Source organism: Pan troglodytes, chromosome 20 (assembly GCF_028858775.2).
Source record: "Pan troglodytes isolate AG18354 chromosome 20, NHGRI_mPanTro3-v2.0_pri, whole genome shotgun sequence".
NCBI lineage: Eukaryota > Metazoa > Chordata > Mammalia > Primates > Hominidae > Pan > Pan troglodytes.
This window is the reverse complement of record NC_072418.2, coordinates 7,162,466-7,188,318: the sequence shown is the minus strand read 5'-3', so window position 1 is coordinate 7,188,318 and position 25,853 is coordinate 7,162,466. Positions and strand designations below refer to the sequence as shown.

The window sequence follows — 25,853 nt, the reverse complement described above, 5'->3', positions numbered from 1 at the left end:
ACTTTTTGCTGTGCCCCTATGTGCATGTCTTTGTGTGTGGACGTATGTTTCCGTTTCTCTTGTGCACACACCCACAACTAGAATTGCCGAGTCATATGATGATTCTATGGTTTAACATTTTGAGTAACCGCTAGACTGTTTTCCAAAGTAACTATACCACCAGCAATACACGAGGCTTCCAATTTCTCCGCCTCTTGACTGACAGTGGGTATCATCTGATAGCCTCTGGGGTTTTTGTTTGTTTGTTTTTGAGACAGAGTCTCACTCTGTTGCCCAGGCTGGAGTGCAATGGCATGATCTTGGCTCACTGCAACCTCCGCCTCCTGGGTGCAAGCAGTTCTTCTGCCTAAGCTTCCTGTGTAGCTGGGATTATAGGCACATGCCACCACGCCCGGCTAATTTTGTATCTTTAGTAGAAATGCGGGTTTCGCCATGTTGGTCAGGCTGAACTCCTGACCTCGGTGATCCACGCGCCTTAGCCTCCCAAAGTGCTGGGATTACAGGCATGAGCCACCATGCCAGGCCTCCTTATGGTTTTGATTTGCATTTCCTCAATGACTTATAAGGTCAAACAGCTTTTCATGTGCTCTCCCTATATCTTCTTTGGTGATTTGTCTATGCCCTTTAAGGAATTTGACTAGTGGCCAAATGCAGTGGCTCATGCCTGTAATTCCAGCATTTTGGGAGGCTGAAGTGGGCAGGTCACTTGGGCCCAGGAGTTTAAGACCTGGGCAACTTAGATCCTGGCTCTACAGAAAATTTTAAAAATGTAGCTGGGCGTGGTAGTGAGTGCCTGTAGTCCCAGCTACTCAGGAGGCTGAAATGAGAGGATAACTTGAGCTCAGGAGTTACAGGCTGTAGTAAGCTATGATCACGCCACTGCACTCCAGCCTGGGTGACAAAGTGAGATCCTATTTCTAATTAAAAGAAAAGAGTCTGGGCACGGTGGCTCATGCCTGTAATCTCAGTACTTTGGGAGGCCAAGGAGGGCCGATCACTTGAGGTAGAGTTCAAGACGAGCCCGGCCAACATGGTGAAACCCCATCTGTACTAAAAATGCAAAAGTTAGACGGGCGTGGTGGCACGCGCCTGTAGTCCTAGCTATTCGGGAGGCTGAGGTAGGAGAGTCGCTTGAACCTGGGAGGCGGAGGTTGCAGTGAGCCAAGATCATGCCACTGCACTCCAACCTGGGCAACAGAGCAAGACTCTATCTCAAAAAAAAAAAAAAAGGGCCAGGCACGGTGGCTCACGCCTGTAATCCCAGCATTTTGGGAGGCCAAGGCAGGCGGATCACGAGGTCAGGAGATCAAGACCATCCTGGCTAACACAGTGAAACCCCGTCTCTACTAAAAATACAAAAAATTAGCCTGGTGTGGTGGTGGGCGCCTGTAGTCCCAGCTACTCGGGAGGTTGAGGCAGGAGAATGGTGTGAACCCGGCAGGTGGAGCTTGCAGTGAGTCAAGATTGCGCCACTGCACTCCAGCCTGGGCGACAGAGCGAGACTCTGTCTCAAAAAAAAAAAAAAAAAAAAAGGCCGGGTGTGGTGGCTCACGCCTGTAATCCCAGCACTTTGGGAGGCCGAGGCAGGCAGATCATGAGGTCAGGAGATCAAGACCATCCTGGCTAACATGGTGAAACCCCGTCTCTACTAAAAATATAAAAAATTAGCCTGGCGTGGTGGTGGGTGCCTGTAGTCCCAGCTACTCGGGAGGCTGAGGCAGGAGAATGGCATGAACCTGGGAGGCGGAGCTTGCAGTGAGTTGAGAAAGAGCCACTGCAGTCCAGCCTGGGCGACAGAGCGAGACTCTGTCTCAAAAAAAAAAAAAAAAAAAAAGTTTCGCCTATGGAAAGCGTTTGCCCCAAGGTCAGTGGTAGAACCCCTCTTCCCCTCTTTCCCTGGCTTCAGCTCCGATCGCCTTTCCTGAAACAAATGGTCCTGATTGGTGTCCCCATCTCCCTTCTCAGCAGGTCGAGTCCCGGGCGCTCACCATGTTCCGGGACATTGCCCAGCAACTGCAGGCCACCTGTACCTCCCTGGGGTCCAGCATTCAGGGCCTCCCCACCAATGTGAAGGACCATGTGCAGCAGGCCCGCCGCCAGGTGGAGGACCTCCAGGCCACCTTTTCCAGCATCCACTCCTTCCAGGACCTGTCCAGCAGCATCCTGGCCCAGAGCCGCGAGCGTGTCGCCAGCGCCCGCGAGGCCCTGGACCACATGGTGGAATACGTGGCCCAGAACACACCTGTCACGTGGCTCGTGGGACCCTTTGCCCCTGGAATCACTGAGAAAGCCCCGGAGGAGAAGAAGTAGGGGGAGAGGAGAGGACTCAGCGGGCCCCATCTCTATAATGCAGCTGTGCTCTGGAGTCCTCAACCCGGGGCTCATTTCAAACTTATTTTCTAGCCACTCCTCCCAGCTCTTCTGTGTTGTCCACTTGGGAAGCTAAGGCTCTCAAAACGGGCATCACTCAGTTGACCCCTCTCTCAGCCTCTCTGAGCTTGGAAGAAGCCTGTTCTGAGCCTCACCCTATCAGTCAGTAGAGAGAGATGTCCAGAAAAAATATCTTTCAGGAAAGTTCTCCCCCGCAGAATTTTTTTTCCTCGTTAAATATCAGGAATATAGGCCGGGCGCGGTGGCTCACACCTGTAATCCCAGCACTTTGGGAGGCTGAGGCGGGCGGAACACCTGAGGTCAGGTGTTCGAGACCAGCCAGGCCAACATGCTGAAACCCCGTCTCTACTGAAAATACAAAAAAAAATGAGCCGGGCATGGTGGCAGGTGCCTGTAATCCCAGTTAGGAGGCTGAGGCAAGAGAACCTCTTGAACCCTAGAGGTGAAGGTTGCAGTGAGCCAAGATCGCGCCATTGCACTCCAGCCTGGGGGACAAGAGTGAGACTTAGTCTCAAAAAAAAAAAAAAAGAAAAAAAAAATCAGGGATATAGTTCATATCCCACTTCTTTGTTTACACCGATGTCCCTGGATATCAGCCTGTAGCTAATGGACTTGGGATTTCTGGTCTAAGTGGGCCTCCTGGGGATGGGGTGGTACACTGAGCTTCTGAGCCTCATTGTAGAGTAGAAAGGTACTGGGGCCTGTGTGGTAAGCCTTGTTGAAATGCTCTGGTATTCAGTATTGCCTTAATAAACTTCACCCACAACTGCATACAGGCCATGTGTGTACGTGTGTGTGTCTTCATCTGTCCCTGCTGCTAGAACAGAAATATCTTAGGCAGGGTAATTTATTTATTCATTTATTTATTTTGTAGAGACGGGGTCTTGCTATGTTGCCCAGGCTGATCTTGAACTCCTGAGCTCAAGCGATCCTCCCACCACGTCCTGCCAAAGTGCCTGGCCAGGCTGGGTAATTTATGAGCAACAGAAATTGATTTCTCACAGTTCTGGAGGCGGGGAAGTCCAAGATCAAGACACTGGCAGGTCTGGCACAGTGGCTCACGCCTGTAATCCCAGCACTTTGGGAGGCCGAGGTGGGAGACTGGCCTGGGCAACATAGCAAGACCCCATCTCTACACAAAATTTTTTTTTTTAAGTTAGCCAGGCATGGTAAGGTGGGAGGGTCACTTGAGCCCAGGATTTTGAGACTGCAGTGAGCCAAGATCGCACTACTGCACTCCAGCCTGGGCAACAGAGCAAGATACCATCTCAGAAAAAAATCCAAGTGACAATCTACAGTGTTTCTCTACGGTAGCTACAGAGAAGGGGAACTTCAGGGACTTCTCCCAGGGACATGGAGAAGATACATTCTCAGTCTTACTAAATACTGCTGGACTGTTGCCCAAATCATTGTCAGTCTTTTCACTCCCACCCTAAGTCCTTAGAGGGTTCATTTCCCCCATCACCAACCACATGTTACTTTCTCTTTGTTAATCCATATTCAAGTTGAATTCATATGCACCCAAGTATATGAATCTTAAATGGACAGTTCAATGAATGTTACATAGGAATCCACTCCCTATAACCAACAGCCACAGGGATTACTGGTGCGCGCACCACCATGCCCGGCTAATTTTTGAATTTTACTAGAGACGGGGTTTTGCCATATTGGCCAGGCTGGCTTTGAACTCCTGACCTCAAGTGATCTGCCCGCCTTGGCCTCCCAAAGTGCTGGATTACAGGCATGAGCCACTATGCCAGCCTTTTTTTTTTTTCGCTCTTTTTTGAGACAGAGTTGTACTCTGTTGCCCAGGCTGGAGTGCAGTGGTGCTATCTCAGCTCACCGCAACTCCACCTCCCAGGTTCGAGTGGTTTTCCCGCCTCAGCCTCCCGAGTAGCTGGGATTACAGGCATGCACCACCACGCCCGGCTAAGGCTGGAGTACAGTGGCACGATCTCGGCTCACTGCAAGCTCCACCTCCTGGGTTCACGCCATTCTCCTGCCTCAGCCTCCCGAGTAGCTGGGACTACAGGCGCCTGCCACTACAACCGGCTAATTTTTTGTATTTTTAGTAGAGACAGGGTTTCACTGTGTTAGCCAGGATGTAATTTTGTATTTTTAGTAGAGATGGGGTTTCACCGTGTTAGCCAGGCTGGTCTCAAACTCCTGACCTCAAGTGATCTGCCCACCTCGGCCTCCCAAAGTACTGAGGTTACAGGTGTGAGCCACCACACCTGGCCCCACCTCATCCTCTTGAGTATCTAGGAACTACAGGCGTGCACCAGCACACTCAGCTAAATTATACACACACACACACACACACACACACACACAGATGTGGGTCTTGCTATGTTGCCTAGGCTGGTCTCAAACTCCTGGGCTCAAGCGACCTCCCACTCAACCTCCCAAAGCACTGGGATTACAGGTGAGAGTCACTGCACCTGGCTCTCACCCGATTTTTTTCCCAATCCCATCAGATAGATGCTATTATCTCCAGGGAAAATGAGGTGTAATCCAGAGAGCTCACCCTCAGCCCCACCTCAGCTACTAATAGCTGAGTAGTAATTTGAACTCAGGCCAGGCATGGTGCCTCACGCCTGTAATCTCAGCACTTTGGGAGGCCAAGGCGGGCAGGTCACTTGAGGTCAGGAGTTCGAGACCAGACTGGCCAACATGGTGAAATCCCCCTCTCTATTAAAAATACAAAAATTAGCTGGGTGTGGTGGCACACACCTGTAATCCCAGCTACTGGGGAGTCTGAGGCACATGAATCACTTAGCCCAGGATGCAGAGGTTGCAGTGAACCAAGATCACGCCACTGCACTCCAGCCTGGGCAACAGAGCAAGACTCTGTCTCAAAAAAAAAAAAAAAAAATTTGGACTCAAAGAGTCAAGTTCTCTCCACGGTGCTCATAACCACCACATTTTAAGGTAGCAATGCCTGTTTTGGAATATCATACATTACACATATGTTGACTTGCGAAAGTGTCAAAGATGTATTGACAATGGAATACAGTAAATTTTTTTTTTTTTTGAGATGGAGTCTTGCTCTGTAGCCCAGGCTGGAGTGCAGTGGCGCAATCTCAGCTCACTGCAAGCCGCACCACCTCACAGGTTCACACCATTCTCCTGCCTCAGCCTCCTGAGTAACTGGGACTTCAGGCACCTGCCACCATGCCCGGCTAATTTTTTGTACTTTTAGTAGAGACGGGGTTTCACTGCTTTAGCCAGGATGGTCTCGATCTCCTGACATTGTGATCCGCCCGCCTCGGCCTCCCAAAGTGCTGGGATTACAGGCGTGAACCACCACGCCCAGCCGAAAGTATTTATTGTCTGGTCCTTTACAACAAACAGTTTGCTGAACTCTGGCCTATGCGAATTAAACAGGAAAATCAGATCGAAGAATATTCAGTATCATGATCACGGATCTGTGGATATGTGTGCAAAAGTGGAAAACAGAGGCCAGGCACGGTGGCTCATGCCTGTAATCCCAGCACTTTGGGAGGCTGAGGCAGGCAGATCACTTGAGGCCAGGAGTTCGAGACCAGCCTGGCCAACATGGTGAAACCCCATCTCTACTAAAAATACAAAAATTAGCTGGGCGTGGTGGCGCACAGCTGTAATCCCAGCTATTCAGGAGGCTGAAGTAGGAGAATCACTTGAACCCAGGAGGAGGAGGTTGCAGTGAGCCAAGATCGTGCCACTGCACTCCAGCCTGGGCGACAGAGCGAGACTCTGACACCAAAAAGAAAAAAAAAAAGTGGAAAACAGAATGGATGGGCTTGTGGGTGGAGGCTTCTAGGGGAGGTGGTGGAGAGGGAAAGTAAAAAAAAACTTGGACTTTTACTGGAATATTATCTTTTTTTTTTTTTTTTTTTTCTTTGAGATAGGGTTTCTCTCTGTTGCCCAGGCTGGAGTGCAGTGGTGCGATCATAGCTCACTACAGTCTCAACCTGTTGGGCTCTGGTGGTCCTCCCATCTCAGCCTCCCAGGTAGCTGGGACTACAGGCATGTGCCACCATGCCTCATTTTTTCTTTCTTTTTTTTTTTTGAGATGGAGTCTCGCTGTGTCGCCCAGGCTGGAGTTCAGTGGCGTGATCTCGGCTCTCTGCAAGCTCCGCCTCCCGGGTTCATGCCATTCTCCTGCCTCAGCCTTCTGAGTAGCTGGGACTACAGGTGCCTGCCACCACGCCCGGCTAATTTTTTTGTATTTTTAGTAGAGACGGGGGTTTCACCGTGTTAGCCAGGGTGGTCTTGATCTCCTGACCTCGTGATCCACCCGCCTCGGCCTCCCAAAGTGCTGGGATTGCAGGTGTGAGCCACTGCACCCGGCCCTCATTTTTTCTTTATTTTTAATTTTTGTAGAGATGGGATCTCACTGTGTTGCCAGGGCTAGTCTTGAACGCCTGGGCTCAAGCAATCCTCCCGCCTCAGCCTCCCAAAGTGCTAGGATTACAGGCATGAGCCACCGCACCCGGCCTGTTTCTTTCACTGAAGAAGAGGGGGGGCAACTGCACCTCTCTGCAAGTGGCCAAATTCACCCATCTGCAGCCCTGGAAGTCTGAATTCTTCAGCCATTACCTTCTCTGAGCCTCAGTTTTCTCATCTGTAAAATGGGAACCATCAAACCCATTTTGATGGAGAAACGGTTGTTTTAAGACATTGATCAAGCCAGGCATGGTGGCTCACGCCTGTAATTCCAACACCTTGGGAAGCCAAGGCAGGGGGATTGCTTGAGGCCAGGAGTTTGAAACCAGCCTGGTCAACATAGAAAGACATCATCTCTACAAAAGAAAAAAAAAATTATATTAGCCAGGCATGGTGGCATGCACCTGCAGTCCCAGCTACTCGGGAGGCTGAGGCGGGAGGATCGCTTGAACCCGGGAGGCTGAGGTTGCAGTGAGCCGAGATTGCGCCACTGCACTCCAGCCTGGTGACTGAGTGAGATTCTGTCTCAAAAAAAAAAAAAAAAGTCTGGGCACAGTTTTGCATGGGTACAAGCACCTATGAGACACTCCTTGAATTGGTAATATTGGGGTGGGAGACAGAGAGTCCAGGAGGATGTGTTTAACTTTCTCTCCCCCACCAGCCCTGGAGACCCTGAAGGGTAAGACCATTTCTATCGTCCCCGCTACTGTATTCCCAGAGCCTAGACATTCCTGGAACACAGTCAGTGCTCAATTAAATTTCTCCCTCACTGGAGAGAAGTACTCAATAAGGGGAACTGTGGGGGATTTGACATCAACATAACTTCCATTGCTATCTCCCTACAAGAACTTTTAGGTGAACTTCAGCCTGGGGTCCCCGAGCCTCTTAGGGGTGTTCAGGGTGTCTGTGAATTCTGATGGGGGAAAAAAAATTCACATCTTTATTTTCACTGACTCTAACTGATAATTACCATTCCCTCAATTATTAATGAAGACAACCGCAGGACCTGGGACTTTGTCCGTTTGTCCTTAATAAAAGCCACAGATACTTTCAGATTGCATTGCAACCAGAAACACATCTGACACTTGTTACCACGGCAAAATCACTGTGATTATTAGATCTTATTTAATGTGGTGATAAAAATAATATAGGCCAGGTGCGATGGCTCACACCTGTAATCCTAGCACTTTGAGAGGCTGAGGCGGGAGGATTGCTTGAGCCTGGAAGTTTGAAAGCAGCCTGGGTAATATAGGGAGACCCCGTTTCAAATAATAATAATTATTATAATAATAAAATTAGGCCGGGCACAGTGGCTCACGCCTGTAATCCCAGCACTTTGGGAGGCCGAGGCGGGCAGATCACCTGAGGTCAGGAGTTCAAGACCAGCCTGGCCAACATGGTGAAACCCCATCTCAACTAAAAATACAAAAATTAGCCAGGTGTGGTGGCACGTGCCTGTAATCCCAGCTACTCAGGAGGCTGAGGCAGGAGAATCGCTTGAACCCATGAGGTGGAGGTTGCAGTGAGCCGAGGTCGCACTACCGCACTCCAGCCTAGGCCACAGAGTAAGACTCCAACTAAAAAAAAAAAAAAAAAGGGAGGCCGGACACGGTGGCTCACACCTGTAATCCCAGCACTTTGGGAGGCCGAGGCAGGTGGATCACCTGAAGTTGGGAGTTCGAGACCACGCTGACCAAGGTGGAGAAACTCCATCTCTACTAAAAATACAAAATTAGCCAGGTGTGGTGGCACATGCCTGTAATCCCAGTTACTCAGGAAGCTGAGGCAGTAGAATTGCTTGGACCCGGGAGGCGGAGGTTGCAGTGAGCTGAGATCGCGCCATTGCACTCCAGCCTGGGCAACAAGAGCGAAACTCCGTCTCGGAAAATAAATAAATAAACAAACAAACAAATAAAATAATAGAAATAAAATAAAAACAGCTGCTACATTTATTTCCTGGAAAGCACCTATCACTAACGGAGATGATCCCACTTTACCATTGTGATTACTTTCTCATCTGGGACCCCAGCCCAGATGACTGTGGGCTCCCCGAGAGCAGATGCGAGTTCTTCTGGCCCCCTGCAGACAGTAGGTGCTCACACTTGCTGAACGTGACCACAAGGGCTGGGAAGAGAGCGCATGGGTGCGGGGCGACCCGGGGACTTTCCCGGTGCTGCGGGGCAGGACTCCGAAACCGTGACCTCACGTCCCACACCCACCCGGGACGCGGAAGGGGCGGCGCGCTTCCTTCCCAGGGCGCGGGCCGCGGGGTGGAGCCAGCGCCCTCAGCGCGCTACGGTCCGCGGGCAACTCCGCAGAAGCCCCAGCCCCCAGGACCCCAGGACCCAGTGGCGCAGCCGGCAGCCCCGGATCCCTGGTAGGTGGGGAAGGGGCGAGGACGGGCCTGAGGTGGAGAAGGTGTCGGGGCTGTGGGGGGTGGCCCTGAGCCCGTGCCGCTCGCCAGGGCTCCAGGCCACCTGGCCTCCCTCTTAGGGCCCCGGTGCGGGGGAGGGGGCCTGGCGCCGCGCGTTGGGAGGTTGACGTTCCCCTCAACCTCCAGCTCCCCGCGCTGGTGGCCCAGATCCTCCCCCACTGTCGGGATCCTCCCCAGCACCCTGGCTTCCTCCCCGACAGCCTGACCCCTCCCCCAAACCCCAGATTCCTCCCGGACACCCCAGATTCCTCCCCAACACCCAGGATTCCTACCTGAAACCCCATATTCCTTCTCACCCCAAATTCCTGACACCCAAGCTTCCTACCTGACACCCCATATTTCTCTCAACGCCCTGAATTTCTCCCTAACACCCAAGATCCCTCCCTGACACCCCGAATTCCTCCGTGACACCCAGGACCCCTCTCTGACACCCTGGATTCTTCCCCAACACCCAGGATCCCTCCCAAATACCCCAGATTCCTCCCAGACACCCCAAATTCCTCCCTGACACCCAGGATCCCTCCCCAGCATCCCAAATTCCTCCCTGACACCCCAAACTCTTCCCTGACACCCAGGATCCCAACCTCACACCCTGTACCACCGCACACCTTCTTCCTTTCTCCCCCTCCTAACGGTTATCCAGCCACATGGGCTTCCTCACTGTTCCTCCAGCTCACCAGGCGCAGTCCTGCCCCAGGGCCTTTGGGCAGGTGGCTTCACCTTCCAGAAGCTTTCCTCCCTGATCTCCACCCAGCCTCCTCCCTCACCTCCTTTAGGTCTCAGCTCAATGTCACCTCCTGTCCCCAAAGGCCTCCCTTGACCACCGTGGTCCCCTGTAGCCCCTTCCCAGCCAGTCTCTCAGAGCCACACAGCCCCCGGCTCATGGCTTTCACATTACTTTTCATTCTCTGAAATGATCTTGGGTTATTTTCTCGCTTACTGTTGGTCTCCCTGAACCAGACTGGGAGCTCTGTGAGGGTGGATGTGCCTGCCTTGATATGCAGTGGCACTTTGAACAGTTCCTGGACCTAGTAGGTGCTCAATAAATGCATATTCGATGCATGAAAGGCTGCATGAGAGTGTGGGAAGGAGAGTGGGAGAGGTGGTTAAAACATTTAAAAAGGACAAGGTGGGAGGATCACTTGAGCCCAGGAGTTCAAGACAAGCCTGGGCAGCACAGCGAGACTCCACCTCTACAAAAAAATTCAAAAAGAAAGTTAGCCGGGTGCAGTGGTTTATGCCTGTAATCCCAACACTTTGGGAGGCTGAGGCAGGTGGATTGCTTGAGCCCAGGAGCCTGGGTAACATGGGTGAGACTCTGTCTCTACCAAAAATACAAAAATTAGCCAGGTGTGGTGCCGCACACCTGTAGTCCCAGCTACTCGGGAGGCTGAGGTGGGAGGATCACTTGAACCCGGGAGTTCAAGGCTGCAGTAAGCCGTGATCCCACTACTGCACTCCAGCCTGGGTGACAGAGTGAGACCCTGTCTCTAAAAAAAATGAAATGGGGGCTGGGCAGGCGGCTCACGCCTGTAATCCCAGGCAGATCACCTGAGGTCAGGAGTTTGAGACCAGCCTGACCAACATGGCAAAACCCTGTCTCTACTAAAAATACAAAAATTAGCGGGGCGTGGTGGTGCATGCCTGTAATCCCAGCCACTCAGGAGGATGAGGCAGGAGAATCACTTGAACCCAAGAGGCAGAGGTTGCAGTGAGCCCAGACCGCGCCACCGCACTCCAGCCTGGGCGACACAGCAAGACTCTGTGTCAAAAAAAAAAAGAAATGAAATTAAAAATCAAAAATTTTTTTAAAAAGGAAGAGGAAGAGAAAAAGTCTGCCAATATTTATTGTCACACTAATATTATTATATCAAGCTCTTGCTCCTTGCTGGGCACTGATCTAAACTTTTTAACCATATTTTCGCATGAAAGCTTCAAAACAGACTCCCATTCATCCTAAGTACCAGTTCATGTGGGTGTTATAAATGAGGAAGCTGAGGCTGAGAAACAGACCACACAAGCCGGCAGGTGGCAGAGCCAGAACCCTCCTACCCCGTGGGTGTTTTTATCCTGCCAGGCGCCTGCTCTTCAGAGTGAGGAGTGGACTTTGTCCCAGCCATGGACAGTGAGAAATGAAACTTGCTGGGTCTCGAGAAGGTGGAGGTGGCAGTGGGCAGGGGAGGCGGGCGGGGGAAGCTGGGGCAGTCACTGAAATAGAGTTGAGTTCAGGCCTGGGGGGCAGAGAGAATGAGAAGAAAGACCACGTGATTTTAGAGATTTGCCAGGCATTCAGGTGGAGATGGTCATGCCTTGATGATTCTAAGTCTGGCTGGCTTTGTCGTGTTTTCTGCAAAACTCCCCTGAGTCCTTCTTGCAAGGAGGTTTCAGTCTTGCATGCTAATGTTTGTGGGGCATGCGTGTGCCAGGCACTGCTTTAAGAGTCCTATACAGGCCGGGCGCAGTGGCTCATGCCTGTAATCTCAGCACTCTGGGAGGCCAAGGCAGGTGGATCGATTGAGGTCAGGAGTTCGAGACCAGCCTGGCCAACAGCCTGAAACTCTGTCTCTACTAAAATTACAAAACCTAGCCGGGCGCGGTAGCTAACGCCTGTAATCCCAGAATTTTGGAGGCCAAGGCAGGCGGATCACGAGATCAAGAGATTGAGACCATCCTGGCCAACATGGTGAAACCCCGTCCCTACTAAAAATACAAAAATTACCTGGGCATGGTGGCGTGCGCCTGTAGTCCCAGCTACTCGGGAGGGTGAGGCAGGAGAATCACTTGAACCCAGGAGGTGGAGGTTGCAGTGAGCCGAGATCGCGCCACTGCACTCCAGCCTGGCGACAGAGGGAGATTTGGTCTCAGAAAAAAAAAAAAAAAAAGATTATCTGGGCGTGGTGGCAGGCTCCTGTAATCCCAGCTACTCAGGAGAGTGAGGCACAAGAATCACTTGAGCCCAGGATGCGGAGGCTGGAGTGAGCCTAGATCGCACCACTGCACTCCAGCCTGGGCGACAAAGTGGGACTCCGTCTCAAAAAATATATATATGTATATATATTTTACTGACATGTAGGCTGGGTGCAGTGGCTCATACCTGTAATCCGAGCACTTTGGGAGGCCAAGGTGGGAGGATCACTTGGGCCCAGGAGTTCCAGACCCCGTCCCTACAAAACATTAATAATTAGCTGGGCATGGTGGCATGTGCCTGTAGTCCCAGCTACTTGGGAGGCTGAGTGGGAGGATCACTTCTTGATCCCAGGAGGTTGAGGCTGCAGTGAGCTATGATCACACCACTGCACTCCAGCCTGGGTAACAGAGCAAGATCCTGTCAAAAAACAACAACACAGGAGGCTGAGGCAGAGAACGGTGGGAACCCGGGAGGCAGAACTTGTAGTGAGCCGAGATCACGCCACTGCACTCCAGCCTGGGAGACAGACCGAGACTCCGTCTCAAAAAAAATAAAAAAAACAAAAAAGAGTGTGAATTCTAAGTGTTAAACTCAATGAATTTTCAGCATGACGCCCAGCCCCACTACTACCCTGTCCCAGCACGACCCTTCTCCACACTTTATCATCTATGCCCTCTTATCAGCTAAAAATTGGAGGGTATGTGCCAATGTATGTTTGCTTTTTGCTTGGTAAGTTATACACACAACCGTTCCCAGGAACCACCGGGAGGTGGGAAGAGCAGTTGATTTGTGGATCATCGAACTTAACGGGGGGTGGGGGTATTGGACCATATTCCAAGTAGTTGTCTTGATCATTTCAAAAAGTTTTGGCCGACTTGTGGTCCCACCTGAATATAGGATCTTTTTTTTTTTTTTTTGAGATGGAGTCTCACTCTGTCACCCAGGCTGGAGTGCAGTGGTGAGATCTCGGCTCGCTGCAAGCTCCGCCTCCCAGGTTCACACCATTCTCCTGCCTCAGCCTCCTGAGTAGCTGGGAGTACAGGTGCCCACCACCACACCTGGCTAATTTTTTGTATTTTTAGTAGAGACGGGGTTTCACCGTGTTAGCCAGCACGGTCTCGATCTCCTGACCTCGTGATCTGCCCGCCTCGGCCTCCCAAAGTGCTGGGATTACAGGTATGAGCCACCGCGCCCAGCCCATTTTCATTTTTATCCCATTTTATGTAGAGCTTACAACAGAGATAGAAGCTGGGCATCTGGCCTTTTTCTTTTTTTCTTTTTTTTTTTTTTTTGGAGACAGAGTTTCACTCTTGTAGCCTAGGCTGGAGTGTAATGGCATGATCTCGGCTCACTGCAACCTCCGCCTCCCGGGTTCAACCTCCACCTCCCAGGTTCAAGCGATTCTCCTGCCTCAGCCTCCTGAATACCTGGGATTACAGGCTTGCGCCACCATGCCCGGCTAATTTTTGTATTTTTAGTACAGACGGGGTTTCACCATGTTGGCCAGGCTAGCCTCGAACTCCTCACCTCAGGCAATCCACCCGCCTCGGCCTCTCAAAGTGCTGGGATTACAGGCGTGAGCCACCGCGCCCGGCCGTCTGGCCTTTTTCTTATTGTCCGATTGTGCCTGCATTATTTTATTATTATTATTTCCTAAGATTATTAGGAAAAACCTTTTATCCTCCACTTCTCTAGAGGAGAACTTAGGCCGTATGCTTATTTCCTGAACATTAGTTTAATTAAAACTAGGTGAGGCTGTTTCTCAGGCCCCATAACCAGGTCCACATAAGCTGGAGTCTGTGTTAAATCTGGAAATGTTAAAAGGAGCCAAAAAGCTCGGTGGGTTCTAGAACCAGACAGCCTGGGTTCCAATCCAGCTGTATCCCTTATGAGCTGTGTGACTCTGGACTACTTACTCAACTTCTCTGTGCCTCTGTTTCCTTGTGTCAAAAAGGGGCCATACTCCAATATTACTGGACTGTAGTGGAGATGTCTAAAACTGTGCTGTCCAACAGAAATATAACATGAAGCAGCCGCGAACAGTGGCTCACGCCTGTAATCCCAGCACTTTGGGAGGCCGAGGCTGGCAGATCACTTGAGGTCAGGAGTTCGAGACCAGCCTGGGCAACATGGTAAAACCCTGTCTCTACTAAAAATACAAAAATTAGCCAGGTATGATGGCGGATGCCTGTAGTCCCAGCTACCCGGAAGGCTGAGGCAAGAGAATCGCTTGAACCTGGGAGGCAGAGGTTGCTGTGAGTCGAGATCATGCCATTGCACTCTAGCCTGGAAAATGGAGCAAGACTCCATCTCCAAAATATATAAATAAATAAATAAATATATATATATCTCCTAATAATACATTTTATTAATCCAATATGTAAATGCATTTAATAATATATTTTATTTAACTCAATATACCCAACATGGTCCAATATAATGTTCCATTACGAATGAGGCATCTTCCATACCTTTTTTATTTTGTTGTTTTTGAGACAGCGTCTCACTCTATTGCCCAGGCTGGAGTGCAGTGGCGGGATCTCTGGTCACTGCAGCCTTGATTCTCCTGGCCTCAGGCGATCCTCTGACCTCAGTCTACCAAGGAGCTGGGGCCACAGGCATGCACCACCACACCCAGCTAATTATTTTTATTTTAATTTTATTTATATTTTAATTTTATTTATTTATTTATTTATTTGTTTCTTTATTTTGAGATGGAGTTTTGCTCTTGTTGCCCAGGCTGGAGTGCAATGGTGCGATCTTGGCTCACTGCAACCTCTGCCTCCCCGGTTCAAGCGATTCTCCTGTCTCAGCCTCCCGAGTAGCTGGGATTACCAGCAACTGCCACCACGCCCTGCTAATATTTTTTATTTTTAGTAGAGACAGGGTTTCACTGTGTTGGCTAGGCTGGTCTCGAACTTCTAAACTCAGGTGATCCACCTGCCTCAGCCTCCCAAAGTGCTGGGATTACAGGCATGAGCCACCGCACCCGGCCTATTTTTATTTTTTGTAGAGATGTGTCTCACTGTTGCCCAGGCTGGTCTCGAACTCTTGGGCTCAAGAGATCCTCCTACCTCAGCCCCCTAAAGTACTGGGATTATAGGCATGAGCCACTGCACCCTGCCTTAATTAATTAAAAATTAGATAAAATGCCGGCCGCGGTGGCTCACGCCTGTAATCCCAACACTTTGGGAGGCCAAGGTGGGAGGATCACTTGAGTCCAGGCAACATGGGGAGACCCAGTCTCTACAAAAATACAAAAATTAACGGGTACATATCCAGGTTTGTTATATAGCTAAATGGCATGTCACAGGGTTTGGTGTACAGATTATTCCATCACACAGGTAATAACTGTCGTACCTGATAGGTAGTTTTTTGTTGTTGTTGTTTTAAGACAGAATCTCGCTCTGTCGCCCAGGCTGGAGTGCAGTGGCGCCATTTCAGTTCACTGCAACCTCCGCCGCCCGGGTTCCAGCAATTCTCCTCCCTCAGCCTCCCAAGCAGCTGGGATTACAGGCGCACGCTGCCACACCCGGCTAATTTTTTGTATTTTAGTAGAAACGGGGTTTTACCATGTTGCCCAGGCTGGTCTCGAACTCCTGAGCTCAGGCAATCCACACACCTCGGCCTTCCAAAGTGCTAGGATTGCAGGCGTGAGCCACCACTCCCGACCCTCCTCTCCCTCCTCCTCACCACCACCCTTAAGCAGGCTCTGGTATTTTTGTTCTTTTTTTTTTTTTTTTTGGAGACAGAGTCTTGCTCTGTCACCCAGGTTGGAGTACAGTGGTGTGATCTCTGCTCACTCCAGCCTCGACTTCTTGGGTTCAGGTGATTCTCCCACCTCAGCCTCCCTAGTAGCTGGGACTACAGGCACCCGCCACCACACCTGGCTAATTTTTTGTATTTTTAGTAGAGACGGGATTTCGCCATGTTGGCCAGGATGGTCTTGAACTCCTGACCTCAGGTGATCCACCTGCCTCGGCCTCCCAAAGTGCTGGGATTACAGGCGTGAGCCACTGTGCCTGGCCCTGTTGTTCCCTTCTTTGTGTCCTGCGGTGGCTCACGCCTGTAATCCCAACACTTTGGGAGGCCAAGGCAGGTGGGTCATCTGAGGTCAGGGGTTCCAGACCAGCCCGACCAATATAAGGCAACCCCATCTCTACTAAAAATACAAAAATTAGCCGGGCATAGTGGTGCGAACCTGTAATCCCAGCTACTCAGGAGGCTGAGGCAGGAGAATCTCTTGAACCCGGGAGGCAGAGGTTGCAGTGAGCTGAGATTGCGTCACTGCACTCCAGGCTGGATGACAGAGCGAGACTCTGTCTCCAAAAAAACAAACAAACAAACAAACAAAAAAAACCAAAAAAAAACTGGATAAAAGTTAAAATTCAAGCCAGGCATGGTGGCTCATACCTGTAATCCCAGTACTTTGGGAGGCTGAGGTGGGCAGATAGCTTGAGGTCAGGAGTTCAAGACCAGCCTGGCCAACATGGCAAAACCCTGTCTCTACTAAAAATACAAAAATTAGCCGGGCGTGGTGGCATGTGCCTGTGATCCCAGCTACTGGGGAGGCTGAGGCACAAGAATAACTTGAACCCAGGAGAGGGGGGTGGCAGTGAGCCAAGATCGCACCACTGCACTCCAGCTTGGGCGACAGAGCAAGACTTCATCCTAAAAAAAAAAAATTAAAATTCAGTGTCTCTTCACTACCACAGCCACATTTCAGGTGCCCAGTAGACACAGGTAGCTGGGGGCTGCCATACTGGACAACACAGACAGAGAGTGTTGAGGCTGATCTAGACTGCAAGTATCTGCAGCATATTAGCTGCTGTGGCTGTGGTAATAAAGTGCCCCAGCCCGGATGGCTTAAGCAACAGAAATTTATTCTCTCACAGTTATGGAGGCTGGAAGTCCAAGATCGAGGTGTTGTAGGGTTGGTTCCTTCTGAGGACTCTCCTTAGCTTGCAGACGGCCGCCTTCTCCCTGGGTCTCCTCACATCATCTTCCTTCTGTGCAGTTAGCTGTCTGTATCTGAATGCCCCCCGCCTTTTCCTTTTTTGATGCAGGTTCTCACTCTGTTACCCAGGCTGGAGTGCAGTGGCGAGATCTTAGCTTGCTTGCTGCAGCCTCAACCTCCCAGGCTCAACCAATCCTCCCACCTCAGCCTCCTGAGTAGCTGGGATTTCAGGCGCATGCCACCATGCCTGGCTAATTTTTTTTTTTTTTTTTTTTTAAGACAGAGTCTTGCTCTGTCACCCAGGCTGGAGTGCAGTGGCGCTATCTTGGCTCAATGTAAGCTCCGCCTACCAGGTTCACGCCATTCTCCTGCCTCAGCCTCCCGAGTAGCTGGGACTACAGGCGCCCGCCACCATGCCTGGCTAATTTTTGCATTTTTAGTAGAGATGGAGTTTCACCATGTTAGCCAGGCTGGTCTCGTACTCCTGACCTTAGGTGATCTGCCCACCTCGGCCTCCCAAAGTGCTGGGATTACAGGCGTGAGCCACTGCGCCTGGCCATGCCTGGGTAATTTTTGTATATTTAGTGAAGACGGGATTTCACCATGTTGGCCAGGCTGGTCTCGAGCTCTTGATCTTAAGTGATCAGCTCACCTCCACCTCCCAAATTGCTGGGATTACAGGCATGAGCCGTCACGCCCGGCCAAATAAAAATACTTTCAACATCAAAAACAAACAAACAAAAACACCAAAGCCAAATACAAACCAAAAAAAGGCCTTTTCTCTAAATAAAGTCACATTCTGAGCTACTGGAGGTTGGCACTTCAACATATGATTTTGGGGAGGGACACGATTGAACCCATAATAGCCAGTCATACCCCATACTAATTAAAAGGCATTTGGTGTTACAGTTACAAACATTGGCATCAAATGGCTGCTCTATCAGTCACTAGCTGTGTGATCTTGGTCATGTTTGCCCCTCTGTGGAATGGAAAATAAAAAAATCACATGGCTGTCTCATAACCCAGGTGTCTACAAACTTTTTCTGTCAAGGGTCAGAGAGTGAATATTTTCCACTTTGTAGACCCCATGGTCTCTGTTGTAGCTACTCCATCACTCTAGTGGGAAAGCAGCCATCGATATATGTAAATGAGTGAGGATGTCTGTGTTGCAATAAAACTTTATTTATAAAAGCAATTGGCTGGGTGTAGTGGCTCACACCTATAATCCCAGCACTTTGGGAGGCCAAGGTGGGCGGATCACACAAGGTCAGGAGTTCAAGACCAGCCTGGCCAATATGGTGAAACCCCGTCTCTATAAAAAGTACAAAAATTAGCTGGGCGTGGTGGCGGGTGCCTGTGGTCCCAGCTACTCGGGAGGCTGAAGCAGGAGAATCGCTTGAACCCGGGAGGTGGAGGTTGCAGTGAGCCAAGATCATGCCACTGCACTGCAGCCTGGGCGACAGAGCGAGACTCTGTGTCAAAACAAGACAAAACTAAAAAACAATTGGCCGGCACAGTGGCTCACGCTTGTAATCCCAGCACTTTGGGAGGCAGAGGCAGGCGGATCACCTGAGGTCGGGAGTTCAAGACCAGCCTGGCCAACACGGAGAAACCCCGTCTCTACTAAAAATACAAAATTAGCCGGGCATGGTGGCGTATGCCTGTAATCTCAGCTACTCGGGAGACTGAAGCAGGAGAATTGCTTGAATCCGGGAGGCGGAGGTTGCGGTGAGCTGAGATTGCACCATTGTACTCCAGCCTGGGCAACAAGAGTGAAACTCTGTCTCAAAAAAAAAGGCCGGGCGGGGTGGCTCATGCCTGTAATCCCAACACTTTGGGAGGCCGAGACAGGAGGATCACCTGAGGTCGGGAGTTCAAGACCAACCTGACCAACATGGAGAAACCCCGTCTCTACTAAAAATACAAAATTAACCAGGCATGGTGGTGCATGCCTGTAATCCCAGCTACTTGGGAGGATGAGGCAGAAGAATCGCTTGAACCCGGGAGGCGGAGGTTGTGGTGAGCCGAGATCGTGCCATTGCACTCCAGCCTGGGCAACAAGAGTGAGACTCTGTCTCAAAAAAAAAAAAAAAAAAATGGTGGGCCATATTTTGTGGCCCCTGTCAAAGGGAGATCTGCACAGTGGGATCAGGACAGGCTTAACCAAAAACATGAAGGAGGGTAAGGGAGTGAGCCATAGGGATATCTGGGGGGTAACAGTGATATAGGCAGAGGGAACAGCCAGTGCAAAGGTCCTGAGGCAGGACTGTGCCCAGTTTAAAGAACAGAGGGGAGCACAATATAGCATGTAGTAAGCCCTCAAATAAGTGGTTGCATGTAAGTGTGTGTGTGTATCCACACATGCCCGTTATATTGTCGTATGTAATATATATGATGCTTATATATTACATATAACTAACATACCATTAGACAGTCAGTTGCTCCAGGGAAGAGTCTATTGCTGTTTTTCCTTGTCTGCGCACTGGTGTATTCACTAGTACCCAATACATGGCAGATGCTGAAAAAATTACTTTTTTTTTTTTTTTGAGATGGAGTTTCGCTCTGTCATCCAGGCTGGAATGCAGTGGCGTGATCTCGGCTCACTACAACCTCCGCCTCCTGGGTTCAAGTGATTCTCCTGCCTCAGCCTCCCAAGTAGCTGGGAGTACAGGTGCCCAACACCATGTCTGGCAATTTTTTTTTTTTTTTTTTTTAGTAGAGACGGGAGTTTCACCGTGTTGACCAGGCTGATCTTGAACTCATGACCTCAAGTGATCTGTCTGCCTTAGCTTCCCAAAGTGCTAGGATTAGCAGCATGAGCCACCACACCTGGCTAAAATTACTTCTTTTTGTTTGTTTTTTGATGGAGTCTTGTTCTTTTGCCCAGGCTGGAGTGCAGTGGCACGATCTAGGCTCACTGCAACCTCCACCTCCCAGGTTCAAGCGATTCTTCTGCCTCAGCCTCCCAAGTAGCTGGGATTACAGGCACACGCGACCATGCCCGGCTAAATTTTTTATTTATTTATTTATTTATTTTTTTTTTAGTAGAGACAGAGTTTCACCATGTTGGCCAGGCTGGTCTTGAACTCCTGACCTTGTGATCCACCTGCCTCAGCCTCCCAAAGCACTGGGATTACAGGCATGAGCCACCGCGCCCAGCCAAAAAATTACTTCTTAAATGAATGAATGAATGCTATGTATGTATCCTTCCCTGCAGCCTCAACTTCCTTGGCTCAAGCAATCCTCCTGCCTTAGCCTCCCGAGTAGCTGGGACCACAGGCACACACCACCAGGCCTGGCTCCAAACTTTTTTTTTTTTTTTTTTTTTTAGATGGAGTCTCACTCTGTCGCCCAGGCTGGAGTGCAATGGTGCAGTCTCGGTTCACTGCAACCTCCGCCTCCCAGGTTCAAGCGATTTTCCTACCTCAGCCTCCCGAGTAGCTGGGATTACAGGCGCCTGCCACCATGCCCAGCTAATTTTTTGTATTTTTAGTAGAGACGGGGTTTCACCATATTGGCCAGGCTGGTCTCGACCTCCTGATCTCGTGATTTGCCCGCCTCAGCCTCCCAAAGTGCTGGGATTATAGGCGTGAGCCACTGCGCCCGGCCCAAACTTTTTTTTAAACTCACAAAGTCTCTTAAAAATATTGGAATTGATTGTCATCCCGAGAAGAATGAGCGGATTTCTAAAAATCTAGATCTCTGGCTTCTCTTGAAAAATGAGTGGATGTGGATGTGGTGCCTAGCTCCCTCGCCATATTCTGTTAATCCCATAGTTCAACGCTGGGACAGTGTTGGAAGGACTGTTCAAGACTGCAAATACCAGGATGTTGGGTCCTTGAGGACCATCTAGAAGGCTGACTATTTATTTATTTATTGAGACGGGGTTTCGCTCTTGTTGCCCAGGCTGGAGTGCAATGGTGCGATCTTTGCTCACTGCAACCTCTGCCTCCCGGATTCAAGCGATTCTCCTGCCTCAGCCTCCTGAGTAGCTGGGACTACAGGCACAGACCACCAAACCCGGCTAATTTTTTTGTATTTTTAGTAGAGATGGGGTTTCACCATGTTAGCCAGGCTGGTCTTGAACTCCTGACCTCAGGTGAGCCGCCCTCCTCGGACTCCCAAAGTGCTGGGATTACAGGTGTAAGCCACCGTGCCCAGCCGAGGCTGACTACTTTATTTAGCAAGCATGTATTGAGCACCTACTGGCTTTTAGTCATCAAACTCAGAAGTATCTCTGTGTTAATCCAACTCAATTCCCCAAAACAAGTCTGTAAGTGTATGCCATTAGGCACACAGCCTCCACGGCCAGACTGCCTGGGTTGAAATCCGTCTTCTGCCATCCACTGATAGTGTGACTTTGGGCAAGTGACATCACCTCTGTGTGTCTCGCTTTCTTCATCTGTAAATGGGGAAAATAGTGTAATAGTGTTTACCTCCCAGGTAACACCAGGTAAGTCTCAGATGATAGCATTTTTTTTTTTTTTTTGAGACTGGGTCTCGCTCTGTTGCCCAGGCTGGAGTGCAGTGGTACCATCATAGCTCACTGCAGCCTCAACCTCCTGGGCTTAAGCAATCTTCCCATCTCAGCCTCCGGAGTAGCTGGAACAACAGGCACGTGCCACCACACCCAGCTACTTTTTTTGTTTTTTGAGCCGGAGTTTCACTCTGCTGCCCAGGCTGGAGTGCAGTGGCATGATCTTGGCTCACTGCAGCCACCACCTCCTGTGTTCAAGCGATTCTCCTGCCTCAGTTTCCCAAGTAGCTGGGATTACAAGAATGCACCACCACTCCTGGCTAATTCTTTGTATTTTTAGTAGAAACGGGGTTTCACCATGTTGGCCAGGCTGGTCTCGAACTCCTGACCTCAGGTGATCCCGCCGCCTCGGCCTCCACAACTGCTGGGATTACAGGCTTAAGCCCCCTCACCCAGCCCAGCTAATTTTTAAACTTTTAGTGGAGACGGAGTCTGGCTGTGTTGCCCAGGCTGGTCTCGAAGTCCTGGGCTTAAGTGATCCTCCTGCTTCAGCCTCCCAAAGTGCTGAGATCACAGGCCTGAGCCACCACACTGGCCTCATAGCATTTTGCAGAGGAAGAAATGGAAGTTGAAGGAGGTGACGTGTTGCCGAAGGTCACCTGGCTAGGTCTGGGTGGCAGGCGGGGAAAGCAGGCGGGGGTGTGTGGGCCGCCTTCCCGTGCTGACCTTTCTTGGGGGTAAGTGTGTTTGCTTCTCCTGTTTCCTACAGATCTGCTTGGGCAGCTCCTGCGGAACCTGGAACAGTGAATGGGTAGGGGACACTGGGCGTGCAGAAGGCGGGGGGCAGTGTGGAACATGCCTTCACCACCCCCAGCTTCTGCTGCCGGAGGCTGCACCCACCTGTGCCCATGGCCTGCACCGGCCCATCACTTCCTAGCGCCTTCGACATTCTAGGTGCAGCAGGCCAGGACAAGCTCTTGTATCTGAAGCACAAACTGAAGACCCCACGCCCAGGCTGCCAGGGGCAGGACCTCCTGCATGCCATGGTTCTCCTGAAGCTGGGCCAGGAAACTGAGGCCAGGATCTCTCTAGAGGCATTGAAGGCCGATGCGGTGGCCCGGCTGGTGGCCCGCCAGTGGGCTGGCGTGGACAGCACTGAGGACCCAGAGGAGCCCCCAGATGTGTCCTGGGCTGTGGCCCGCTTGTACCACCTGCTGGCTGAGGAGAAGCTGTGCCCGGCCTCGCTGCGGGACGTGGCCTACCAGGAAGCCGTCCGCACCCTCAGCTCCAGGGACGACCACCGGCTGGGGGAACTTCAGGATGAGGCCCGAAACCGGTGTGGGTGGGACATTGCTGGGGATCCAGGGAGCATCCGGACGCTCCAGTCCAATCTGGGCTGCCTCCCACCGTCCTCGGCTTTGCACTCTGGGACCAGGAGCCTCCCACGCCCCATTGACGGTGTTTCGGACTGGAGCCAAGGGTGCTCCCTGCGATCCACTGGCAGCCCCGCCTCCCTGGCCAGCAACTTGGAAATCAGCCAGTCCCCCACCGTGCCCTTCCTCAGCCTGCACCGCAGCCCACATGGGCCCAGCAAGCTCTGTGACGACCCCCAGGCCAGCTTGGTGCCCGAGCCTGTCCCCGGTGGCTGCCAGGAGCCTGAGGAGATGAGCTGGCCGCCATCGGGGGAGATTGCCAGCCCCCCAGAGCTGCCAAGCAGCCCACCTCCTGGGCTTCCCGAAGTGGCCCCAGATGCAACCTCCACTGGCCTCCCTGATACCCCCGCAGCTCCAGAAACCAGCACCAACTACCCAGTGGAGTGCACTGAGGGGTCTGCAGGCCCCCAGTCTCTCCCCTTGCCTATTTTGGAGCCGGTCAAAAACCCCTGCTCTGTCAAAGACCAGACGCCACTCCAACTTTCTGTAGAAGATACCACCTCTCCAAACACCAAGCCGTGCCCACCTACTCCCACCACCCCAGAAACATCCCCTCCTCCTCCTCCTCCTCCTCCTCCTTCATCTACCCCTTGTTCAGCTCACCTCACCCCCTCCTCCCTGTTCCCTTCCTCCCTGGAATCATCATCGGAACAGAAATTCTATAACTTTGTGATCCTCCACGCCAGGGCAGACGAACACATCGCCCTGCGGGTTCGGGAGAAGCTAGAGGCCCTTGGCGTGCCCGACGGTGCCACCTTCTGCGAGGATTTCCAGGTGCCGGGGCGCGGGGAGCTGAGCTGCCTGCAGGACGCCATAGACCACTCAGCTTTCATCATCCTACTTCTCACCTCCAACTTCGACTGTCGCCTGAGCCTGCACCAGGTGAACCAAGCCATGATGAGCAACCTCACGCGACAGGGGTCGCCAGACTGTGTCATCCCCTTCCTGCCCCTGGAGAGCTCCCCGGCCCAGCTCAGCTCCGACACGGCCAGCCTGCTCTCCGGGCTGGTGCGGCTGGACGAACACTCCCAGATCTTCGCCAGGAAGGTGGCCAACACCTTCAAGCCCCACAGGCTTCAGGCCCGAAAGGCCATGTGGAGGAAGGAACAGGACACCCGAGCCCTGCGGGAACAGAGCCAACACCTGGACGGTGAGCGGATGCAGGCGGCGGCACTGAACGCAGCCTACTCAGCCTACCTCCAGAGCTACTTGTCCTACCAGGCACAGATGGAGCAGCTCCAGGTGGCTTTTGGGAGCCACATGTCATTTGGGACTGGGGCGCCCTATGGGGCTCGAATGCCCTTTGGGGGCCAGGTGCCCCTGGGAGCCCCGCCACCCTTTCCCACTTGGCCGGGGTGCCCGCAGCCGCCACCCCTGCACGCATGGCAGGCTGGCACCCCCCCACCGCCCTCCCCACAGCCAGCAGCCTTTCCACAGTCACTGCCCTTCCCGCAGTCCCCAGCCTTCCCTACGGCCTCACCCACACCCCCTCAGAGCCCAGGGCTGCAACCCCTCATTATCCACCACGCACAGATGGTACAGCTGGGGCTGAACAACCACATGTGGAACCAGAGAGGGTCCCAGGCGCCCGAGGACAAGACGCAGGAGGCGGAATGACCGCGTGTCCTTGCCTGACCACCTGGGGAACACCCCTGGACCCAGGCATCGGCCAGGACCCCATAGACCACCCCGGTCTGCCCTGTGCCCTGTGGACGGTGGAAGATGGGGTCATCTGCCACTTTCAGGACATTGTCCGGGAGCCCTTCATTTAGGACAAAACGGGCGCGATGATGCCCTGGCTTTCAGGGTGGTCAGAACTGGATACGGTGTTTACAATTCCAATCTCTCTATTTCTGGGTGAGGGGTCTTGGTGGTGGGGGTATTGCTACGGTCTTTTAATTATAATAAATATTTATTGAATGCTTCCGCAGCGCCATTGTCTTCTGGGACACCTTCTGCCTGGCTATTTGTTATAAAACACGTGGCTCCCGCTCCCGCAAAAGGGAACCGGAAGCGGGAAGTGCACGCCTCTTCTTGGAGGGCATAGACCGGCCTTTGCCCTCATCCCATTGGCCAGAATATAATCACATGGCCCTGCTCCTGCTGCAAGGAACGCTGGGAAATGTAGTCCTTTCTGAACGGCCATGTGCCTCCCGAGTCGGGGTTCTAATACCAGGAAAGGTGGGGGGAAAAGATACTGTTGAGGGCGGGGAGGGTGCAGCCTGGGCAGCATGGTGAGACCCCGTATCTTCAAAAATACAAAAGTTAGCTGGGCGTGGTGGTGCACGCCTGTAGTCTCAGGTACTCAGGAGGCTGAGGTGGGAGGATTGCTTGAGCCCAGGAGCCGAAGGCTGCAGTGAGCTATGAATGAATGCATGAATGAATGAATGAGTGAGCGAGTGAGTGAATGAATGAATGAGTGAATGAGTGAGTGAATAAATGAACGAGTGAATGAATGAATGAACGAGTGAGTGAATGAGTGAATGAATGAACGAGTGAGTGAATGAATGAACGAGTGAAAGAATGAACGAGTGAAAGAATGAACGAGTGAATGGATGAGTGAGTGAATGGATGAGTGAGTGAATGGATGAGTGAATGAATGAATGAGTGAATGAATGAATGAGTGAGTGAATGAATGGATGAGTGAATAAATGAATGAATTTGAATGAATGCCATTGGGGGACATTTAGCAGTTTTTGCTGCAGCCCTTCCTTTTTCTTTGGGGTCTGCCTTTGATGCCCCCACCAAGGTTGGACTCCAATGCCACTGTGTGACATTTGGCAAGTGCCTCCCCTGTCGGAGCCTCTGCTTTTTCATCTGAGAAA

At 51.6% G+C, this 25,853-nt stretch overlaps 2 protein-coding genes across 4 annotated transcripts in view; both read left to right on the top strand.

Moving 5' to 3' along the window:
* PLIN3 (perilipin 3) overlaps positions 1 to 3,162 on the top strand; it is a 29,728-nt gene extending 26,566 nt beyond the window's left edge. The window contains exon 8 of one of the 2 annotated variants that reach the window (XM_512292.9): positions 1,966 to 3,162. In XM_512292.9, coding sequence (XP_512292.6) covers positions 1,966 to 2,310 — 345 coding nt within the window. In that variant the 3' untranslated portion in view covers positions 2,311 to 3,162. The remainder of the gene's footprint in view (positions 1 to 1,965) is intronic. The other variant, XM_063801035.1, reaches the window with a different exon arrangement.
* A 5,652-nt stretch (positions 3,163 to 8,814) lies between these two features.
* On the top strand, positions 8,815 to 24,952 carry TICAM1 (TIR domain containing adaptor molecule 1). Of its 2 annotated transcripts, XM_016934105.3 has the most exons (2): positions 8,815 to 9,196; positions 22,365 to 24,952. In XM_016934105.3, exon 2 carries the CDS (start codon positions 22,504 to 22,506, stop codon positions 24,643 to 24,645), a length of 2,142 nt encoding a protein of 713 aa, XP_016789594.3. In that variant the 5' UTR covers positions 8,815 to 9,196; positions 22,365 to 22,503; the 3' UTR covers positions 24,646 to 24,952. The 2 variants fall into 2 exon arrangements, with proteins under 2 accessions (XP_016789594.3, NP_001123604.1); NM_001130132.1 differs by lacking the exon at positions 8,815 to 9,196 and having other exon boundaries at positions 22,504 to 24,645.
* Positions 24,953 to 25,853: the final 901 nt, after the last annotated feature.

What these genes read in the sequence shown, in the direction of transcription:
- TICAM1 (XM_016934105.3), top strand. Translation starts at nt 22,504, where the DNA reads ATGGCCTGCACCGGCCCATCACTTCCTAGCGCCTTCGACATTCTAGGT.